The sequence below is a fragment of the Chamaea fasciata genome, unplaced genomic scaffold, assembly GCF_029207755.1.
Source record: "Chamaea fasciata isolate MVZ Bird 193981 ecotype frontalis unplaced genomic scaffold, bChaFas1.0.hap1 SCAF_1, whole genome shotgun sequence".
Lineage (NCBI taxonomy): Eukaryota > Metazoa > Chordata > Aves > Passeriformes > Sylviidae > Chamaea > Chamaea fasciata.
In genome coordinates, this window is record NW_027094086.1 from 145397480 (window position 1) to 145421522 (window position 24043).

At 38.8% G+C, this 24043-nt stretch overlaps 1 protein-coding gene across 6 annotated transcripts in view; it reads right to left on the reverse strand.

The window, feature by feature from the left end:
- RBM33 (RNA binding motif protein 33) overlaps positions 1-24043 on the reverse strand; it is a 96321-nt gene that overhangs the window by 31479 nt on the left and 40799 nt on the right. For all 6 annotated transcript variants that reach the window (XM_066200892.1, XM_066200883.1, XM_066200874.1 and 3 more), the window contains exons 10-14: positions 23692-23750; positions 7645-7804; positions 6430-6761; positions 5709-5951; positions 4639-4926 (exon numbers count right to left, since the gene is read on the reverse strand). In XM_066200892.1, the coding sequence (XP_066056989.1) occupies positions 4639-4926; positions 5709-5951; positions 6430-6761; positions 7645-7804; positions 23692-23750 (1082 nt within the window). The remainder of the gene's footprint in view (positions 1-4638; positions 4927-5708; positions 5952-6429; positions 6762-7644; positions 7805-23691; positions 23751-24043) is intronic.

Sequence of the window (24043 nt, forward strand, 5' to 3'; positions counted from 1 at the left end):
AATATAAAGGCCCTGTGATGACTAACAAAATATCTCCATTAGAAGTCAGGTTTAGCTCAATTTAGTTGTACAACGGCCCAGCAGTACAGACTGAGAAAGACAGCAAACTCCTTAGCAGGATGAGAAAAGGGGAAGTTAAATCCCCTTCTCCTCAGCTTTAAGAGAACCTTACACACACCATCCTTGAGAGTGGGAGTATGTATGTGATGTATAGTACATACAAATGACCTACAGTATGTAATAAGGACATTCAGCATATGGAACAGGCAAGACAGGGTCAAGATGAATACAGGACACAATGCCTATTGCTAATTATTTCCAACCCATTAGTTTAGTAAGCCCAGTATAGATTTCTCCAACAAACAACAGCACTGCCAAGGAAAAAAAGAAAAAGGCAAGGCAAGCAAGCATTTTGCCTACAGAATCAAGTGGGAGAAAGTACATATCCTTCAAAGTTGAAACCATTATAATTTTCACATCCTGTGGCTGGAAGCAACATTATCAGTAGGTGAAAAAGCAGAAAATCATGGATAAGTCTTTTCCCTAGATAAACTATTAAGCTTCATATATTTTAGGCAGAAAACTCCTCAACATGAAGAAATGGTACATTGCACATGTATATGGCTCCTCCTTTTGCAGGAGGCTGCAAAGTACAAAAGATCGGACATGCACTTGGTTTAGCGGGGGTGGCTTTTTTCTGTCAGGTTTTGAGTGTTTCTTAAGTGGGAATTCTCATCCATCTTTGAACAGCTTTAACATAATGCATTTCACTGAGGTTTGAAGGAAGACTGAGCCCTTGGCTGTAGGTCTTTTTCTGCCTTCAGGTCCAAGGCAGTTCTGATGGAAAGCACTAAAAGAATATGTTACTGCTTTCCTGAATCTAGCTGAAGAGCACCAGCAAGAGAAGCAGCAGTCCCACATCCTTCTTCTGAAGAACCTAGAATGGCACTGTAGACTTAGGAAAAGACAGCAAGGACACACTCCAAATCAAGGGATTAAACTTCCTACCGAAACTTAAATCCTAGTACCAGTAGCTTGCTTTTCATGCAGTGAATTAAAAAGAAAAAAACAAGCCCACGCCTTTTCAGAAGCCTGCAGGATTATCTATTAATTGCCAATTAATAGAACTAAATGCTGAGTCATAAGAACCAGACACTGTTAATGTTCTGGCTGGTTCCCAAGAAACCAAAAAGGAATCATGCAATCAGATCACTTATGTGTCTCAGTAAAATGGGTCCAAGAACAGAGCAATCAAAATGGTTTGATCAGTGGCAGAAACACAAATCATTCAGCAGGCTTGTCTTTATTTTTTTAAGCTGTAACATTAAAACATATGAGGCTAGAATAATTTGTCTAAGAATTCACATCAAGTGTTTGCAAAAGGAACAGCCAGATCCAAATTGCATCATTTGGTTCCTTGTATTCAAACCCACAAAAAATCTGAATTAAAGGGTACCTATGTATACACAGTGTACATTTCACATTGCTGATAACATCAGCTCCTGAACCCGAGGAAGGTATGAGACACCCCAAAAACAGAGGTGCTGAACATCTTGGACAAAGAGGGAGAGAGCAAAGAACAAGGTTACAAGTTACTCCAAGAAGCATTACTGCCCTCTTGCTAATTTCCAAATGGAAACAAAAATTGTGATAAGACTCCTCTAAGCACAAGACAGAAGGCACCACTACAAAAGTTTGAAAGACAAGCTATTTAAACTGGAGAAAATTCTAGTTTAGACATTTACAATTTTCAGGTAGTTAATTTCCAAAGAAATTAAAATATTCAGATACATTAGATCTAATAATTTAATGCAGCAGCTCTTTTCCATATTGCAAGCCTTGTGAGAAAAGACAGCAATGTAAAATCCAAGAACTTAAATTCACAATTTACTGGATTTGGAAGAATGCAATATGAAGGTTTGCTTTCAGTACATCAAGGATATTATCCCCAATATAAGTACTAACATCAGTACACCGATGACTATGCAGTACTCTACTAATTTCCCTCCTGTTCTGAGCTCCAATATCCATTTCTCCTGAAGACACATCACCTTTCTCCATTCTCCCTCTTCTTTAAACTCAAAAATGCTTAATACTGCCTTAATTCCTCTTATCCTAAGCTGACTTCAACAGGAGCAGAATTAGGCCCACATCATCCAGACTTTCCTATTTCAATGACAAAATGATGTTTCAGACTGAAGATATACAATTTAAATCCTGGGGAATAAAAGCTGTTCTGAACAGGCATTTAAGGTCAGTATTTTGCAGCCTCACAGGAACAGGAACACAAGCATTCGTTAATATACAGTTTTTAATCTTCTAGTCACTCACATTGCAAACCTTTCAAATATCTATATTTAGGGCGAGCAAAACCTCTAACAGCCAATATTGCTATTTTTTTGGTGCTTCCTAAATGACAGGCCACTCATAAATACAGCCACTGACTCTGAAAGAAAGATGCAAAGAAAAGTCTTAATTTTCCAGTTGAAGACACCTGCAAAATAACCTGCCCAATTCAGTTACGTGCCACACGCTAGAAAAGGTGACAGAACTTAACTCTTTCTCATCTTCCTCGAAAGCAAAAGAACAGGATGAAGTCAGCTAATTACAAGAAAAACACACAAAAAAACCCTGAAAAACATTACAATCTGCCTAAGGAGAGATATGTAATAACCCACACTACAAAAAACAGTGAAGAATATGATTAAATGCTTGCAAATTAACATTTCAGTGCAGCATTCCCATCCGTAAGAGTGACAAGAAGCAGCAGCAGTGAACAAGACCACTGCAGTGGCACAGCAAAAATGGGACAACTGCTGCCACACCAGGCTCTGTTCCAGGGGTGCTTTGGAAGGAGAAGGCTCTGTGTGCACACAGTCAAACTCTCCTACTGCTTGTCAAACATATCTGCAAGGGCTTTACTAGGAGACTTCACTTTTACCAACACAACCCCGGTTTTTTTATCCTGCTTTGAAAAAACTTGCATAAAACAGGTAGCAGGTTTTTTTCAGTGACAGTTTTGACAGAGAAATAAAAAGAAAGCTTTATTTTTAAGACACCAATAATTCACACAGGTAAGCATAGTTGGTTTTATAACCACAGGCTAAGGTATGTTTAAAATGTAAAATGGAGACAAGAAGATGACTGCTTTGGGCCTGGTTGTTTGTTTAGTTTTCTAATTCATTTAATTAAAATAAATTTTAAAATATTCTTATCATTTTCTAAATACTGCCAAAGATACTTCAGAACTAACAAATGCCTTAATTTTCCTATGACTATACTACAGAATAACTTGAAGACGTTTTAGATGGGCAGGCCTGTGTTTTTTCAAGACTGACCTTACTAATGGCAAGGATTCTCTATGAAGCACTGCATTTTCTGTGACTGAGATTATTCCAAAAGACTGAATTTAGGGGAAATAGATTACTTAAATATTTTTTCCAAAAAAAGGTGAAAATTAAAAGCTAAAAAAGAGATTTTTTTTTTTTCATTTCCATTGAAAAGCAAGTGCACAGGAGGTCAAACACTAATAAGCTTTGGGTTTCTTTTGTGCCTCATTTGTGGAAATTACTTATGACCATCCCTAATTCAAGAACAAGATGAAAAGCTAATCATGAGCAGCTTAAAAGGAAGACAGCATTATCACGATTAAAGCCTTCAACAGTTGCTGAGGAAAACCTGGTCCTTGAGACAAGATTCATGGTTAACTATGAAGATTTACAGTTCTTCACAGAACAGCCTGACGAAGGACACAGGGTGCATTTAGCCATCATGCTCAGGATAAAGAGCACCATCAGTCCAATCCTAACCACTCTCTCAAAGTAACAGAGCTCATGGAGAGTCTTCTTTAGCTTCCAGGAGATCTGTGCAGGGAAATGGTCATCTGTTCATATGACATGATCCAGTGGAGCTGAAAACACTGGCACCTGATTTTTTCAACTGTGCAGAGTACCAGCAGAGCAAACAGCAGCACTTTCTGCAAAATGGAAAACTTAAAAGCATCTCCTCCTTTCCCTTACATGAAAAGGTTTCATAAAAAAGAGATTTTGTTTTGCAAGAACAAGAAGCTCCATGGACAGCACCACTGTGATCTCCTGTATGAATGCTGAAGGCCTAGTAGAGACTGAACAGCTTAAAGGAAAACTGCAGGAGGAAGACAGCTCTCCAACTAACCTTCTTTTTTCCTTTGAGCCATACAGCATCATACAAAACAATAGTGAAGAGGCTTTCAGACTTAAAAAAATATGATCACCTGAAAAAAATTGTAATTCCCCAAAGATAAAAATGGGCAAAATGAGTTATTTCAGAGACTTGTATCACTGATCACCTTTACTCAAATTCTGCCTTTTCCCAGTAGAAATGACTCCTCTTCCTGCAAAACAAGTTCACCATTGCCTTGCCAACCTCCCAGACCTTTTATGTCAATGGAGACTATTTCTGCTGTTGCAATAAAAGAGAAAAGTGCAATTCAGAAGGGAGGCCTCTAGTGGCACCAAAAAATACTTGGTGAATAATACATTAAGCACGCTTTCAGTTCACAAATCAGACTGGAAAAGTTTTTTAAAGGCAGGACCTTTGTTCCTGCTGTTTGGTTTTTGGTCTTTTGTTTAAACAACAACAACAAAAAAAATCCCTTACCTCTGGTTCAGATTTTCCTTCTGACTTTGCCTGGCCCACTGGAGTGACTGCTTTAGCTTTCATCTCAGGCCTTGCCTGGGAGTTCCCACCACCACTGACAGACTTGGTGGCAGACATGGTGCTGGTGATGGGTTTGACCTGAGCAGCTGGGGTGGAGTTTCTCCTGTTGTTGCTCATCTCCATGGCGTGGGACGGCGCAATCGGCAGCTCGCGCAAGTTGCTGTTCCTGGGAGCGGTCGACTGGAGCTGCTGATTCGAACGCTTGACAATATTCTGTGATGGGGTACTCTGAAAAGCAGGAAGGAAAAAAACTGCTAATTTCCAGCACAAACAAGGCTGAAGTGGTTTTGGCAGCACATTTTCCTGATTTAGTTCAGTTTGGGAAAACAAGCTTTGTGAAGAGACAATATTTTTAATGTCAGGAAAAAAACCAGGAATGAGAATATTTTAATAACCTTTTTTTTTCAAATTTAAAGCGAAACTTAATCTCACTCGTTCAACACCATTCTCAGAAATTGGATTCACTGTGTGATTTCCTTTCCTAATCAAAGCAATTATGCTAAACTATAGTTACATTGTCTTGAGCACTGCTCCAGGCTGTTGTGCTACCCACCGACCAAGCAGAATATGCTGCATTGGAGGAAACTCAAAAGTCAGGAGAGGCATTATCTGAACTAGAAAACTGATCAGCACTGGTACAGAGAGATCTTCAAATCAAAAAAATGTCACAGAACTGAGCTCCCACACAATCAGAAACTACCAGCAGTTGTAAAGCCTTATAAAGCAACTTTCAAAACCCCTTTATTGCTAGCTCTTGGCCAACTGCAACATCTCCTGTTGGACCCAAATTAAAAAGCACACTGAAGACTAGAGGAGAAAAGAAAGATACGCATGGTACTTTTCAATGTAGATTATAAAATGATCAAGACAGAAAATGAGCAGGAAATGGTAAATGTAGGGAAAAGCGCAGGAAGGGAATAAATAGAACTGAAAACCCACACTGGCAAGTTTTGAAACTTGTGCTTACATGCCTGCTACTCATGCAGGACACTGACGTATGTGGTACTTACATGCCTTGGCTTCATTGGACCCTGTCGTGGCTGACACTGCATCCTGTTGTTATTTGGCTGTTGCTGTGTGGCTTGCATGTGAGGCCTGAACTGTGGCTGGTTCATGGGCATCAAGGGCTGTGGAGGCCCTTGCAGATGGTGATGCTGCTGCTGCTGCTGGTGATGGTGCTGCTGTTGCTGCTGGTGATGGTGCTGCTGAGGCTGAGGTTGTGGCTGAGGCTGTAATGGAGGATGCATTGGACCCTTCATGTGAAAAAAAACAAATTTAGTTCCAAGGTAATAAAGCCCTGAAAAACATCTCCAGCTTCCCAAGTCCTTAGAACTGTAAGCAGCTACGAACCAGGTTAAACTAAAACCCTACAGAGGAAAAAACAGACCAACAGAAGCGATGTCAGGTCGTTCTACACTTAAACCTGTGTAAGGCAACAGCTGGAGTAAAGACGGACTCATGGATTCCTGTCCCCTACACCGCGCTCTAATGATGTTTATCCCGGCCCCCCGCACAGCCCCAGAGCGCGGCGCCGCCGCTGCCGGCAGAGGGCGCTGCCGCCCCGCGCTGCCCCGGCCCCGAGCGGGCCCCCAGGCCGGAGACAGAGCGGGACACGGCAGCGGGGAGAAGATCCATCACCCTCCAGGTACAGCACTAACGGCACTACAGGCCCATCCCCCTGGGACCTGCAATGCCGATGGGGCTCGGCTCCGTTCCTCCCTCGGCCCGTACCTGCATGCTGGGCTGTGTGTGCGGGGACAGGAAGGGCTGTCCCGGCGCCTGCAGGAACTGCTGCCGCGGGGGGATGAAGGGCCGCGGGGTGGCAGAGCCCGGCTGGTTGAAGTGCAGGATCCCCACCGGGCCCTGGGGCTGCATGCTGGGCCGCACCGGCCGGTCCCGGGGGTACACCGGCTGCTGTCCCTGCTGGTTAAAGGCGGGCCCGGGCGGGCTGAACGGCATCGGGCTCTGCGTAGGAACGGGATGGGCACTGTTAAGGAGCGGGGGAGGCGGTGGCGGTGGGGGGCTTCGCTGCTCGAACAAGGGATGACCTGGGAACCTCGGATCTGTGGGAACGAGAGAATTGATTAAATGACAACCTCCCCGGGATCCAAAAACATTTCGGAAATAAAAAGCTCTAGCCTGTCTCAGAAAGTAACTTGAAATTTGCAGAATGCAAAACTGTATGGGATGTTTTAATTGTAAGAGCTACCCCTCAAGGCTATGGTCTCTTGTTCCTGTCACTTGTGTATAAAAGGAATTGATCCCTCCAAGGCCAGCACAACTGGTACTTTGCTGGAATCAGCAACACTGTTTGGAAACTCTACTTTAATAAAATCAATGAAGGATTCCAGCGATTATAATTTAAACCACAGAACAACTCATACCATTGACACCATTCGCTGACCAGGTATTCAGCACATTTTTACACATTGTACATGTATATTATAATACACTATATATAATATTTAATATATACATTACATATGTATGGTATAAATATAAAACACGCTCTCTTTTGATTGCTAGACTGTAGAATTTTATCTAATCTTAACAAATTTCTTACACTACACACATAGTTCAGGCAGCTTAAAAAGTTACAAGAGGAAATCCAAGTGTATAGAGTACTCGATATCCAAAATACAACAAAGTGCAACAATTTCATTGCAACAATCACTGAGATATTATTTTTGTGTCTATATAAATATGCAGATTCATGGCAGTTACAGGTGAAGACATATTAAAAAAAGTAAAAAAATCTACATCAAAAGAAGTAAAAATATACTAGACAATCAGAATTTCTGGCATGTACCAGCCAGGCTACATCAGATGGAATCTTCCAGCCTTCAGGCTCTTCTGAACACTTCATGTTGTGGCATTCGCAGTCACAGTACAGAGTCACTTTACAAGAGGTGGGTGTTACTTGTTAATGGGATTGAAAATGCTCACCTGCTAGGAAGAAAGGATCTCTGTCCTGAGGAGGTGGAGGAGGGAGTGGTGGAGGTGGTGGAGGTGGCCCTCTCCACTGGTCCTGGATTGGCAGCCTCGGGGCTTGGGAGAAGTTGGTGGGAACTGGTCCAGGCGTATGCTGCTGGAAGTCTGGAGGGCCCTATTTAATAAGGCAGAATTAAAATTAAGGCTGTCATACAGAAATTTATGTATTGTCTGCTATAACTTTTTTCTCTTAAAAATACAATTGCTGTATGAATTATCTCCTATCACCTGTACAAATTGACAGCCCTTACTGAGTCATTCCTTCACAATGGAAGATATATTGAACCCGAGCACAGTATCTTGAAATGAATTCACAATGTTTTAATAATCACTAGCACCACAGGAATGCCATTTCATCTCAAGCTTACTGAAATCCATGCAATTATTGACCTTCTTTCCCATTAATCCAAAAAAATCTGAATGTCTACTTTAGGAGACATTCCTGACATTTATCTTCATAAACCGCACTATTCTTCATCATCAATTTAGCACAATGTAAGCTACAGAAGGGAGCAGCTTTACTAAAAAAAAAAAAAAAAAAAAAAAAAAAAAAAAAAAAAAAAAAAAAAAAAAAAAAAAAAGAGGGGAAGGACAATTTATGGCATCCAGAAAATTAAAGAAATCATCTTTCTAGAAGAATTGAGTAACATTTCTGTCTATTCACAGTTTAGCATCTGAAGCACTGTAAGAAAGAGTACAAAATTTTCTTTCCTCCAGTAAGGCATTGGATTTTTTTCTTTAACACCTTTGCATACTGCAGGAAGCACTATGTTAATACAAAAGCAGAACTCTGCCAAAGACACATTTAATTGAGTAATTCACACTAGAATTTTTTTCTTTTACATCAAAAGCCGACAAAACACATTGGCAACCTCTGATATACAGAGTGCTTCACATAAATTATATTCTCAACCATTTCCTTATTATGTGAGTAAATCAAGCAATGAAAGCAATCTGTGAACATCCTTCCTTTCCACCTTATGAAGATTCTGAAATCAGTGGTGGGATCTGTACTGTCTACATGTGATGCTCACCTTGAAGCTTAAAATTTGTATTGCTGAAGACAAGCTTTTCAAAACAGATTCCAGACCAAAAAACTCCCTGCTAGACTGAAGTAACGTCATCAGGAAAGGGCCGAACAACAAAGCTGCAGTAGCTTATCTTTTATCTCTTGAGTTGCCCTCACCAAGGGTATGCACATGTCTCACCCCATCATATTTGTACTGCATGAAGACTGGAATTTTAGGATAAGAATTTCTCACACAGTAACAATGGCCCGGGAGCACTATCAAAGCAGCACAAGACAGAGCTACTTCACAGCCTTCTACCCACAGGACAACTGGGATTGGCAAAGCCCAAATAAGTAGATAAGAGGCACCAAGGATCAGATCCATTATTAAATCTGCAGCCTTCCTGAAACACCTGAATGGGGATATGTGAGATACTAAGACCTCTTATTTGGGACCAAGACTGTGGCTACTTATTTTATGTCATCATACAGCCATCAACTGTAAATATATTATCATTCTTAGAGATTAAAGGGTCTATATCCCCTTGCCAGTGCTTCCAGTCAGCCAGACTCCTGTGAGTATTTAATTTAGTGAAAAGACATAATATTACACTCAAGCATGACAGTCCTCATAACATACACTCTGTTTGTAGGAGGAGCTCTGTACTTCTGCACGTGATCAGTTACAACACACAATATTTTGGCCACCTTGGAACTGACTACTGCCTTTGAATTTCAGTCTGCCTGCAAACAACAGCAGTTGGAGCAAGAGGGAGCTGTTTGGGATGGAAAAAAGTGACATTTATTTGTTCCATAAAAGCCTTTTCAGGGTTAGCTGAACAAGGATGTTCAACTGCATTGCCCTTCCCTCGTACTGAGCAGGACAGCACTGGCTGCCTGCCAAAAGACCAACCGAACACAAACCTTGAGGATCCTGACCCTTTGCTCCCAAAACAAACCTCCAGCATCACTGCACACAGGAGGTGTCAGAGCTGCTTCCAAACTAAGGTCAGATACGTTCCCTCACCTTGGAAGCCTTGGTGATAAAAGCCTATTTCTCCAAGTATTGCTCTTACAGCAATCCCCGGGAATACACAGCCCTTCCACATGCTGCACACCCTTGAGGGAGGCACTCAGCAAACCATCTCATTTTTAGCTATTTAGTTATTAGTTTACCAGTGGACAATGCATAACGTCATTGCAACAGGAAGAACCCAGTTCAACAGGGCAGTTGCACACAAGATGGTTTCACTCTTACATCTGATTTACAGCACGTAGTCATATGCTCATCTTGCATCTCGGGACAGAACATGGCCTTGACAACCTTTTTTCCCCGTTTACAGAGAGCCTGACTCAGAAGCTCTCTAATTCCCGCTGTTTTTCCCTAGACATATGCCTACACTTATCTTAGTCATTTGTAAAATAGCCAGCAAAAAAACAAATTACGTGGAAACTTACTGAAACCTGGGCTAATAAATCTTAAGTATCACATATCTGCCACCCGAGTTGAAGAACTGGCAGCAGCAATGATTTGTCTGGGCTTGGTTCCAAGCACCAAATGGCAGTGCAGTGATCACAGTCTCCTCGACCTGCTTCTTCCAAACTCCATGTATTCTGCCCTGGTTGAGGTAACAGACCCTTATCAGTCTCTCCCCTTACTCCCAAACTTCAGTTTTAGTGCTAGGCTGAAAGGCAACAGGCTTAGGCTACAAAATAAGCAGCCATCTCTGCTTCTCAACCACATGTGTAAGCTGGTCTCAAGCATTTTCCTCAATATTAATTCCTTGTCCAATCAGCCTTTTTGTTTTCGCCCCTTCAGATACATTCTCACATCCCCATCATGTCTTTTACTCTGCCCACTGGTCCCTAATCCCAGCATGGATCCAACTTCCAGACCCCAGGCCTGTCTTGTGTTGCGGCACCTGGTCAAGAGCTCCTACTTGTCCCACTCAGCCCCTGATTTCATTGTCTTTACTCTTACACCAGGCCATCTCCCCTCTTTTTCCTGCCAGGGAAGGAGCAGGCACAGGTTGAAAAAAATCCCGTAGTTTATTTTAAAGAAACAATTCTTCGTAGCAGCATTCCCTCTCCTGCCAACCTGTACCCTCATTATTATGCCCAGATTTATCTCCACCTAAGGCAGCCCTGAATTGCAAATGCATGGAAAGTCCTGTTGAATTTCACACAGCCCTTATGAACTGAAACATACTCAGTGCAGCCAAACTCAATTTTCTTCCTTGGAAACTGAGTAATAATAAAACATTTCTAAATAACTCACTTGGGCACAAGAGTATTTTTCCACCGTTTCAGTCTTGGAATGAAAGTATTTGGAAAATTGCAACCAGAAGGATTCAAAATGAGGCCAAGCAACCAGTACAACATTTTGGTTTAGGCCACCGAAAGTCTGTTAGTATTAGACACACTGAGAGCAACTTTGTATTTCCAATCATAAAGAAACAAACCTTTATGAAATAAGCTTTAGGTAAGTTTTAGAACCAAGTAATACAAGGTCATTTTAGGTCCAAGAAAGCTCACACTTAAAAAAAAATATATATTATAGTTTATTTATAAAAAAAGACACGAACCAATAACCAGCAAGACATTTTACTGTTAAAAATAGTAGCAATGCTGATTTCAAGCTTCCTGTGATCTTCTGTACCAAAGGTATCCATCCATCTTAAGAACCAAAACATTTAATGTCCTCTAAATATCTGCACTGATTTAACACATAGTAACAGGTATCCAACTGTTATCCAAAAGCTGGTGTCAAAAAATCCCAACAAACGCTCACTAAGATACATTAAGAACTCTTTTCTCTAATTAGTTGTATATGCCATATAAGTACATGCCGAGACACAAGTTTGAGTCAAAATAACTCTTCCAAAAGTCCAAGAAAGAGCAAGAAGGAAATATCTGAAATTTGGAACTCTTCCTATTGGCCTCTCTTTTTTCCATACCTCGCAGTTAAGAACTCTGGGGTTTTTTCCACTTTTTAAGATTCCAGATTAACAAACAAATACCTACTTATTTGATTGCTGAGCAGATTTTAACTTTATGTGTATGACATTTTGAAAAAACTACTAAATTATGACTGATCACATTTCTTGGCTGATAACCAAAGGCCAATCATGCAAAATTAATTGAAAAGACATTTGTTATTTGCTGAAAAACGAATTACCAATGTTTGCTTCAAAAAAAAAAAAAAAAAAAAAAAGAATTAGCTTGATTCTTTTCCTTCTTATAGTCACGACAGACTGACCTCCACTTCTTTCCTAAACCAGCTCTGCATCTATATCCCTCAAGATAAAAACTTCTGCCCTAAATAACAGTAAAACAGGGAGCGGGAAGCTTATATTTTCATATCTTACATTGCTGAGATTTTTTTGTCTGAAAAAGCTTCCAGCATAATTCCAATAGGAATTCAACTGTGTAACTGATTCATATCACACACAACATGTGAACCTAAAACTCTAACATTCAACTACTTTCAGACACACATTAATTTTTTTTAAAAAAAAAACAAAACCTGAACTATGATGGGTATTTTTCTAAATTACGAGGTCTTTGCTATTACTCTCAAATGACATTACTTTTTTTTTCCAATTCAATAAAAAATACAATACTACTAGCACTTCAACTTTTACTTATGTCAAATTCTAACTGTCCTAAAACCAGTACAAAGTAACATGACAGCTCTCCATTGCTTAAGGTGTTTGAGGGTGGGCTTGTTTTTTTGGTGAGGTTTTTTTCATGCTTAACAGTAGTTAAACTACAATTTCAGTAGTGGATTATTTCACCATTAATGTTAAACTCTACATTCAGCAAGTATTTGTTGCTAATAACCCCCAAATGCCCTCTGGTATTTGGTAGAGAAGACCACTCAGAGCTATTTAACTTCAAAAATTAATGAAGAGCAGGTGCAAAAGCCAGGTTTCATAATGGTCTATTTTTGATAAAATAAGCATACTGTAACATAGATGCATAATAAATCTTTATATGCACAGTAGTTACTCTCATTTTTCATGGTTTTGCTATCCGGATAGTTTCAAATTACACCCAACTATTCAGTACACATATCAGCTAAGAGTCCCTGCAAAAAACATTTTAACTATTGCTTCACCATTATTAAACTTTTCTGGAAACTTCCTTACTCAGTGTTCAGAACACTCATTTTCAAGCTAACAGGTTCCAACCCAACAAAAGAAAATTTCAGATTCATACAATCAGCCAAGGCTCCAAGGTTCTATATCTCAGTCCAACAGCAGGGTCAACTCTAACATTGAGGGAAAGGACAAAAAATTACGTGCTTTCCCAGAGAGATCCCACAAGGTTGGTTCACATTCATACAGAAATGGTTACCATGACAGCCACCAAATGTCCACAAGAACGACCCAGCAGACATCTGTATCTTTTCCTGTTTTTAAGGAAAGCCCTGAACTCTGTAATTTAATTTATACACGTGCAATTTTATGTTGAACATTCAAGAAGAAAGAACAGAAGTGCGTACGAAGACAAGACCTGAGGTCTAGAAGGAAATTACACTGGAAATAGGATTCTGTGTAGATTTCTTAAGAGAACGCAATCAGTCATTTCAGAAATACTTCAACAGAGAAGATAACACCACAGTGAAGTGCTACTGACAGCTATTTTGTCTTAAATCTTTGATTTTGTGATGTTTACTCTTACCAAAATATGCACCCACTCTTCCTCCCACACACACCATAATTTACTGCACTTCAGACTGACATTTTTATACAACTCTGAATAACTGCAGGTTGTACAATTTCCCCTTTTACTAATTTCTATTATTCAGTTTAGCTAAGGCATAACCTACACCTTATCAATCACTTTTGTAAAAAAAAAAGGCAATGCAAACTTGTGTCTACAATTCATTAGAGTTGTGAATAGCTTATTGAACATGACTTTCACACACTCATGCAATCCTACCTTCTGAAAGAACACGAGATAAGGTTACTTTAATCCTTTCAAAGAACTGCACTATTTTGCCTTCCTTTTATCCCTTTAAATATCCTTCCTAGTTAAGAAATTAACATTTTCTCTCATATAATTCTTACACAAATTGTACTTTTACTTTTCTGCATCTCTTGTTAATTACATGATGTTATCTCCAATAATCTATTCATGAAGCACAGATAACTTTGGTTACCAATAAAAGGGAAAACTTAGCATAAATTGCTTAGCACAAAGTTAATCTTATAAAGGAAGGAATAAAGAGGATCTAACAGCTATTATATGATTTATCAGCTTCTCTAAAAGGGTCACTCCACTTTTCTTCATGAGACTAATTAAATACCTTAACAATGTCATTGAAACTTCATGAATCTTTCAATAAAATACACCCTGCCTGTACAACATGTTTTCATTTATTAATCTCACTTAAAATGCAAAGAGCTAGGAGAACCCCATTGACAGTTAAGCAGGGCAACTCAGTTAATTCTTCTTATATGGTTTAAATGCAAAGAATAATGACCACTATAACCTATGACAATTAAAACTATAGCCATCTGTCACAAGATGTTAATCCTCTTATTTCAGTAGCCCCCAGACTTTTCAAAAAGCTTTCCTAAACTGCCTACCTTCTGTGCAAGGAAGTGACTTTTCATCCTCTTGTGTAGGAAACCCTGCTCATATATCTTGGATATGGTTCAAGAATTTACAAGTAGAAATATGTACCCATATCTTTCACAAAACATGGGTCTTCAAGTTTCACTGTATTTCCTTTTAGTTTGTAAAGTATACAGAAAGGAATGACTCATGGATATTTTTTATTATAAAATTCAATTTTGATACTTTTAAAATACAGTTTCAATGATTCAGTATTGCTCCTCTAACATTTATGACAATTGCATAAGTCCATCAAGGTGGACTAAAACCTAGCAAGCACCATGGTTTTCTCAAAAGATTTTGGATAAGATCACCTAATATAAAAGGCACACCTTGAATTAATGCCAATCATGGACAAAAAAGTTCAGAGTGCCCATAAAAATCCAGACAGCAGTTTTATGTTATCCATATATGAGTCTTTTCAAAGTTTCTGGAACATATTTTCTGAGGGGAAAACATATAATGAGATAGCCAAGCACTGATTCAAGTCTGTGGACTGCAGAGATCCTAGCACTACAGGCAGACTGAGTCACAGAGAATGGGTTGATATTTTCAACTCAGCTGAAAGTAATTTTTAATATTAAAATGTACCACACAACTTGGACAAGCTCCTCTTTGACACTACACAACTCCACGAGATAAGAAAGAGGCTTAGGCCCAGTCATCTGTAAGAGAAATCACCAATGCCCTATTTCACTGTTTAGGGTCTCAAAATAGAATTAAGCCAACATGGTAAACCAGTGCAAGCAAGGAAAGAAAGGCATGGAATCCCCTGTTATTTAAGCCAGCTCATGATCAAATAGGTAAAATAAGTAACACAAGCAATACAGACAGGGATGGGTATTCTCAGCAGACTGACAATCCCTAACTGTTCAGGAGACTAAAGCTAAAATTTGGAACTATTGTATACTGATAGTGTCCCTTTTCAGCAAGTTTCAGGGCATCCCCACAACACATCCAGCAGGAACACCTTCATGTTGCAAATGGAGACTAAAACATTCCCAACTTCAGTGTGTTTCTAAGAGAAGCAACAAAGCACAGAGGCCCATAAGCAACCATTTCTCCACAGGAGAACTACTTCAGAGAGTCCTTAATGAAACACAGACTTAGAAAATGTATTGGTAACTAGATCCAACCCTAGATTTAAATTCCTAATTTAAAGTGCTGCAAAAAAACCACACTCCCATCCATCTATTTTGTATGGATGAAGGAAGAGTGTCTCCAGCAGAGACAGGCCATACTGCGAAATAATGTGACAGACAAGCAGTTGCAACTTGCACAGACTGACAGAAGAGTAAACCCAAACTTCTCAAACCACAAACCTAAGGAATTTCTTCAACACTGAATTTTTAAACTAATTCATCTGGAAGATTCAGTTTCACTTAAGTTTGCAATCCTCTGTAGGAGCAGGGTGTAGAAGAGTGCATGATCACTTTTGTTTGGTGCCCTCTAACCTCTTAAGATCAGGTACAATACAAACCAATTGGGAAAGAGTGTAAGAGACACTAATGTCATCTAGAACAATGAACTCTCCCTTGAAAGATGAGGATTTCATAATCATTTAGTAAAAGACACCAAAATCCTTCTGGATAGTTTTAGTGCTGAAAGCTAACAGTATTATGGATGTATAAAAAATTAGGAATCCCTCCTGTGGTTGGAGCTAATGAGGTAAGATCTTTCTCTCAGATTTTGCAGAAACTACTCCATGGGAATACCATCACGGTGTTTACATGTATCTTGGTGGCCTGCAAGTCAGTAACAATTAGAAACAACTTGGGGCTACAAGTAAACTGGATCATGAATATCAAATTCAAGACTTCTACATTACACTCCAAGCTTGAAGTTGCAGTTACAATTTATTTAAAAACAATATGAGAACCTCAGTGTGACCCACGGATGATGTTTCTCCCTTTAACAAAACATGGTCAGGTTGCACTACAAAAATAGTCAAGAAGCGGCCAGCTTTACAGAAAACAAAAATAAGAATTGCTGCTAACCTGGAATTTGAAAAGGACCTGATTATTTAGTAATCCAATTACTGGACCGATGATTTTTAGTTCTGTTAGGAAATCACATTTTTGAGGTGCTCTGCACATCTCTGACCTTACTAACACATTGATGTGAGAACTTTATACAGTCAAAGTTTCCAATATGCCTGCAGGTACTACTTGTGCATTGGGTAAGAAAACCTCAACATTTTAATCATTTTTGGGTATTCTACAATCAACCCATAACATCTCTCTGAATTGCCTTAGTTCATTTTAACAGTAGTGACTTACTGCTTTATAATAAAATGAAGCATTTTCACTTTCACATTCGAAAGAATTAGCAAGAACTGAAGGTACAGAAGGTGAACAAATACCAGTTTATAGATTTACTCTTTTTTGTATTGTGATGACACAAACGTACTGAGTAATTTTTTTAAAAAGGACATTTTTTCATTTTTTAAGTGAAATAGCTTAAGATAACCATCCTATCACCTAATACTCTCTAGTATAATAATAGATACATTTTAGTTCTTTATTCAGTGTTTAAGCTCTACATTATTCTTACTGTATTGTACTCAGCAGACTGTATATTTTAATTGGATTTCTTTACAAGTCTTGATTTCTGCAAAGTAACTCTTTAACGGTGCTTAATTAACGGCAAAATAGTATATACATAATACTTTTCCCCTCTTTGCACTGATAAAAATCTGTGCTTTCCTTACAGTGTTTTTTCTAAAAGCCTAACAATTTGTTTGTAGGAATATACAAAAACCGAAGTACAACCTATATATCTAGATAAACAACGACTTTTTTACTGGGAGGGTGGCTGAGTACTTGCACCATCCTCGGAGATGTTCAAAAGCCATCCACAGGTGGTCCTGGGCAACTGGCTTCAGGTGGCCCTGCTTGAGCAGAGAATGCACCAGGTGACCTCCAGAGGTCCCTGACAACCTCAGCCATTCTGTGATTCTGTGTTTAGCAGGTACTAAAGCTGAGATTAAAGAAAATCCACCATCATTAACACATGGGGGGGGAAAAAATCTACAATACTGCTTTTCTTTTGCTGTGCTAAACAGCAATCACCTAACAGACAGATAAATGACAGTAGCTATAATATAAATGCACAAGTTTTCAGCTCCATTTTACTGTCTACGAAGCACGTGCACACTGAAGCCAACATGACAAGTTAAAGGGTTACTGCATTTAGAAACCAGCTATTTCTCTCTTATTTAATAGCTGTTACCATCATGTTTAGCTGCTGCTGCTCCTCCTGCAGATGGGAATTCACTGATATGATTAAATTTGATGGTATGATAATGTATGGTAATCGTGATTAATCAGAAGCCCACTAGCAAATGGAGGATGTTGGGTATTATGTCACCTGCATTTTAAACTGCATTCCCTCTATGGCAGCCTGACAATACTTGACAGCTGGAGCGATCTCATGCTGCATTTGCTTGCTACTACTTATAGATCTGATAAGAGAAAGTGCCCATCATTCCTTCACTATCTTAAGTGCTGTAATTACAGAGCTTTGCAGTCAAGTTGTGAAAACAGTACCTGTTAAAAACCAAAGCCTTTGGCTAGCTGCTGAACAAGCTCTGTCTCACATCTGCAAGGGCTATAATCTGAAAGAAATGTAATTTGATGCAGCAGTCTCATTCAAACATGATTTGCATGAAATGCTGGGTAAAGCAGCATCCAAGAAATGTCAATCAACACCACCTGATACCATGCATTCTGTTAAATGAAAACAAAATGCTTTCTACACTACCTGTGATCTGCCACTACTACACAGCGATAGAGGGAAAATTTCATTTACTGTTACTCATTATAGTGAAGCCATAGCTAAAGCAAAGTAATTGTGAGGAAGTAAAAGAATCATTTTCACAGTGGCTTTTTATTTTCATTAACAGTTTGTCTCCTACATATGTACCACTGCAAACATGTACAGGTTACTAAATATCAGCTTAAAATGACTGCCTATGGTCAGATGCAGAACTGTTTATAATTTGTCCTTACTGCAGAATATGAGCCCACATTAATAACTATTGCTAGAAAACTCTTACTCACATGTAGCAAGTCATGACTGAGTTTGAAACAATGTGGGAAAATTCCTTCCTATTTGCATTTCCCACAACACACAAAACACTTTTGCAAGGAGTTTTGTTTTCAAAAGCACTGCAAATGTCTGCCTCTACATCCTGTAAGAGGTGGTGCAACCACAGACCCAGGCCCACTGTAATACCATTAAGCCAACTCATGTTTGATAAAATGATGGTGGGGTGATCCATGTCAGTCCAAGGACCTGGGAAAAAATAAGTAAGCTGTATTTTAATGCACCTTTTATAATTAATTTGTACTGCACAAATATATTGTTTTTTAAAAAGAAATGTTTCAAGCAACTGACCATGAAGGACAGTAACTGCTGTTCTGAGCAATGACTGGTCAATTGTTTAAAAACCTTTCACTGATTAATATAGAAGTGTTTAAAAACAGTGTCTGGAACACAAACACTTGAAAGCTCAGAAATCAAACTACTGTTTCCAGAAATGGTGGAAAAAATGAATCAAAACTAATCAACTGCCTTTCACGGCATCCATTTGAGACACCACCTGATGTGCTGGAGAACAAATGGAAGCACACTGAATGAGAACATGAAGAAAGTTTACTCAGGTTTTTGCTGTTTAAGGAAAAAAAAAAGTATTCTTTGAGATAAAGATTATTTTTTAAAAAAGTTCTAAGTTCAAAAAACAAATCATGTCAAAACCCCCAGGAATAAAAAATACATACAACATAGGCTATTCACAAGGGCCTGAGGATAAGTCACCCTATTAAAGTCTTAAAAATACTAAATGAATTACAATTTATGTTTTACAATTCAGCTTCGTCAGACGTGAATCCTGAAAGACACTCACCCAGTGCACTAAAGATGTCCTAGCAAAAGAGAAAACTTTGTGCATTAAAAAACAGCAAAGCTTGTCTACCACTAATCAGTCAGGTAGATACCGGTGTCACTTCATCTTGTGCTTGGTGCCACTTCCGACTGTTCCCAACTTCAGCTCTGAAACTCAAGTTGACCAAACGTGTCTGTGGGCTGGGCACCTGCCCAGCTCACACCACACCCAAGGTGACAGCTTAAGGACAACAGCTAAATGAGAATTTATCCAAGGTTCCTGAAAGTTTTCCTGGCCAAAGGCACAGAGCTCCATTAACAGGCTCTGCTCTCTCTGCAGCAGCTTCAGAGGAGGATCCAGGCCACGGACAGAGGGGGAATGGCTTCAGACCTGAGGAATCCCTCTCTCCTGCCTTTAGCAGCACAAGGCAGGTTCTCCCCAGGTTCCTCTTCTCCCCAAAGAAGACACTCCAGCCACAAGTCTGGATGCCAGGGATACCTCACAACTTCTGGCTGAAAAACACTGACACCTTCCTTCTGCCACGATCCATCCCAAAGTGGACATGACAACACTTCTTTCACTTCGGTATGTCCACAAAATATTGCACATGTGTCTCAGGTAGTAGTATTATTTTGGTGTTCATTAAGTTAAATAAATGATGTTTGAAGCCAAAAGCTTCTATAAATTTTTTGTCAGGCAAACACTGAAGTACTTCAGACATGGAATATGCTGGTGGACTCAGGTAAGCTGTGGTCCAGATTTTTTCATCCCTTAACTTCCAGCTTCACACTCACTAATGCTCTGGCCTCTGTAATAAACAGTTAGCAGCAGCTTTTATGTAATATAAAATGTTTAGAAATACCTCTTCCATTTTCTATTTAATCTCCTCTTCCCTTGTTTTACCCCATCTTTCTTCACAGAACACAGGAACTGAAAGAGTAATTAGCCCAAATAACAAACACTGGATGAAGGACAGGAACCACAGTGGTCCCTCTTGTGTAATATAAAACCCTCTAGGCTCCTTTCCCTGCACTGGAGCATCCACAACAATCAGTAAATTGGTCAGAAAACACATGAGAAGTTCAGAAGACCCATATGAGCAGTCTGTGAATGAAGTCTTCTGTGACCTTCCTTTAAACGGATCAGTCCCCAAAGCAGACCATTGTTTGTGAAACACCAACTGTGGCACCAGGACAAGAACTCTGGAAAAGGTCTCTTAACCACTAAAGAAATGGCAAATGATAAAGCCAGACCTTCAGAAGGACTCTGCCAAAGAGGTTATTTAATCTATCATTTAAACTGTTTAAAGAAAACATGCACTTGGCACTTGCACAGGACCCAGGTTAATTCAAACCACGCTTGAAGACTGGATTACTATGAACTACTGCCACGAGCACTGTGCAATTCAGACAAACGGAATTCACATCCTTAACGCCCAGATCCCACAAGCTCACCATGTTTCTCAGTTGTGACACACCTCAGATCCATCATTTATTCAGTCCTTATCAGTTCCATATAGCTCCCAAACACCATTCACACAAAGTCACCTCAAATGCTTACAGAGTAACAGGTAAGACAACTTGATTGCTTGATTCAAGATTACTGTAAGTGTTAAAATAACTGTGTAGGCAACACTGATTCATTCCCTTGCATCTTTTCCAGTACTCCCTCTCTAAATATTCCAGGAGTTAAGTTTTAAAAAGGAAATAATTGAACAATGAACACTACCCCGAAATACTAAAATTGAGATTCAAGGTTAAGGGAATTTAATCAGCCCCCACCCTAAGCAGGTTCAGCCCTGATCAACACCAGCCTGACATAGCACTACATTATTTCCTATAATTTAGGTCTCACACCATATGTTAACATGCTCATTACAACTTTGTTCAACCCTTCAATTACATCCTTCTGCAGAAGGTTGTAAGAATTAACCATTACATGGTTACAAGTCATTTCATCAGTCCTAAATTACCAACACCTGGTTTCCAATAGATTTATGACTGGCAATTGATTAGCTCTGATTGAAGTTCCTCCCATATTTGGAGCACACAGGCTCTCTGCACTGAGAGGTTTCTCTCCTAGATAAGATGGAAACTGAGAGACAATTTTTTCCTCCAGTTATGGCACTGCCCACTTCTGGTCTCTTCTTGCAAGAATTTAATTACTTTTCAAGTTTCCATCTCTGCCACATTCGATCAAAAGAAGCCATCCAGTTCAAAGTACAGGGGAAAGCAGACTGCAAATATTTAATTCTAACTCCACTATCTTTTAGAAACAAAGCAATCAGAAAAATCAGTTAACTATTATCCTTTGATTATGCAATTGTAAAAACAAGAGCAAATTCAAGTTTTTACATATCCAGGGATTCTTTATACAAAGAAGAAAAGGCTGAATGAACTGTGTGTAGTCTGGAGTAAGTCTTTGATCTTTTTCAAATGGCTTGTCAAAATTGTCTAACCATTGCTGCACTGCTTAAAGTCAACATTTATACATAAACAAGTGAATTATAATAGCACAAAGGCATCTGACATGTAACAGCAAAAAAAGGTAGTTCTGCAAGATAAAACGTTAGTCAGAAAGTAAATTTGTCTTCAGCTCAAGAGCTAACATACTACATTTAATAAAACAAACATGAGATATGTACACAGTGACACTTAATTCCTAATCCTAATATGACTGATAACCTATGCAAAATTTATAAAGTACTTCATAAGGGAAGTCCACTTTATAACTCAGTGAGCCATGGAAAGATGAAGCAACTTTCTCAGGGTCATGCAGCACGTTACTGCTGAAGTAGAAAAAAAACAGTCAGGGCAACCAAATGACAGTGTCAGATCCTCCTAGTTAAGTCAGCCCTCCTCCTCCTTACGAAAATTTAAGTATACTGACTCTTTTCCGGTGCACTGCTTATAGAAATAAAAAGGCAGCAAGCAATCAAGTTTTCCCTGCAGGCTAAAGGAGCAAGAGTCCTACCAAAAAGGTTCCGTTTACTTGATTCCCATTTAAAAACTGCTGCATATAGATCAGTTATGTTTGCCATACTTCTCAACTTGCAACCCCAAAAGTGAACAGAATTAAAATTTAATTTCACTCTCAATTAAAAAAAAAAAAAAACCAAACTATTTTTCTACACTGATGTAAACACTTCAAAGATGCCAATTACAATGCCTTTACAGATATTCCTTATCCTCCAACTTCTTTTCCATCCCAAGTAGTGTTTACTGGCAAATCAGCTTAATATCAAAGGAAAACAAATGCAAGAAACTTATTCTCATAAAAAATAACAATTAAAACTACTTTCAAAATGTAAATAAGGTCTCCCCATAATATTAAAGGCTGTTGAAGAAAACTATTTCCTCTGAAAGCCACAATATTTTAATTTAAAAAGTTCAAAAATATTTTATTGAAGATAAAAATATAACATGAATTTACTTAATGGAACTGTGGGTTTACAGCTTAATTTTATAAGACTTCGCAGAAGAAATGCAGCAATGTAAAGACTGTTTCTCTGCAAAATACAGACATCACAATTCCTCAGCTACATGTCCTGTATGAAAAATATCCCACATTAAAAAGAACCAGGTCTGCACTGGGCAATCAAAAGTCACAGCAGGTTTCTGAAATCTGCTTCCTTCCAGCACATCTGATCTCTATGCCAGTAATTTACTCTGTGATACTACACAGATGTTCCGACATCTATTTTCCTCCTTCAACATTGCACACATCAACAAATTATATTTTTGTGTGTTTTATATATTTGGGAAGCATAATGTACAGATTTTTACTTGAAAATACTTCAGGTAATATTGCAACCTGGGTCTTTTGCTTATTTTGATACTCTGCTAACCATTTCAACCACAATTTAGTATGACAAAACTGAAATTATGAGAAACGTTCTAGAAGCATGCACTCTTTCCATTCAGAGAAATAAAAAATTATGAAGTGAAATTAGCCCAGTGAAGCAGCTAAGTGTCTTGTTTGTTTTCAAAATTAGAAACATAAAAGAAAGCAAGGTCATGCAATGCCAGTTCTATTTTTTATATAAAAAACATGAGGGCATTGAAATTCATTTAGTAATGATAAAAATGATTGCTGCATTTTACAATAAATACATATTGCTGCTTTTTAAGCTTCAGGATTATTTCAAATAGCCTTTTATTATATCAAATAAAATAAGGATTCTATTTATACAGAAAGGCAAGTAATAAAATGAAGCCCATATTCCTTAAGACAAGATGCATTCATGCCTTTCCCACTGGAGAGACTGGTTCAACAATTTTACAGTTAAACAGAATTAATTCTACTCTCAAAAATCCATTGACCTTAAGCTTTTAACAAACATTTTCAACTGCAGAGTGCATTGTCAATATTTACAAATCCTTAAAATTATATTTCACTAGAACAGCTTTTATTTGCTATATTAATATTTCCTTGCAAATGTATGCTTATCCATATCAGAGAAGAAGAAACAGCTGCTACTCACAGGAAATCTCTGGGGTCCTACAGCAGGTCTTGGCTGGGCAGGAACTGGCAGCAAGGGCACTGAAACAAGAAGCACCTTTTAACACCATTTGTTTCACCTAACAGTTGCTGTAGTTATTTCCAAAAGCAATTGCAATGAAAAGCCACGATTAAAATTCGCTACTTTTCCCCTCGCATGTCACAGTTCCTACAATTAACTTTGAGCAACCGTTCCCTCCCCTGCAACATGCAACAGGGCAATTAGGATTCTCCTAGTTAATTTACATAATTTAGTTCTGCATTTTCCAGAAGTAAATTGCTCCTTGTTGGAGGAAGGCAAACTAGAATAGTTATTCAGCCAAAGACATCTCTTA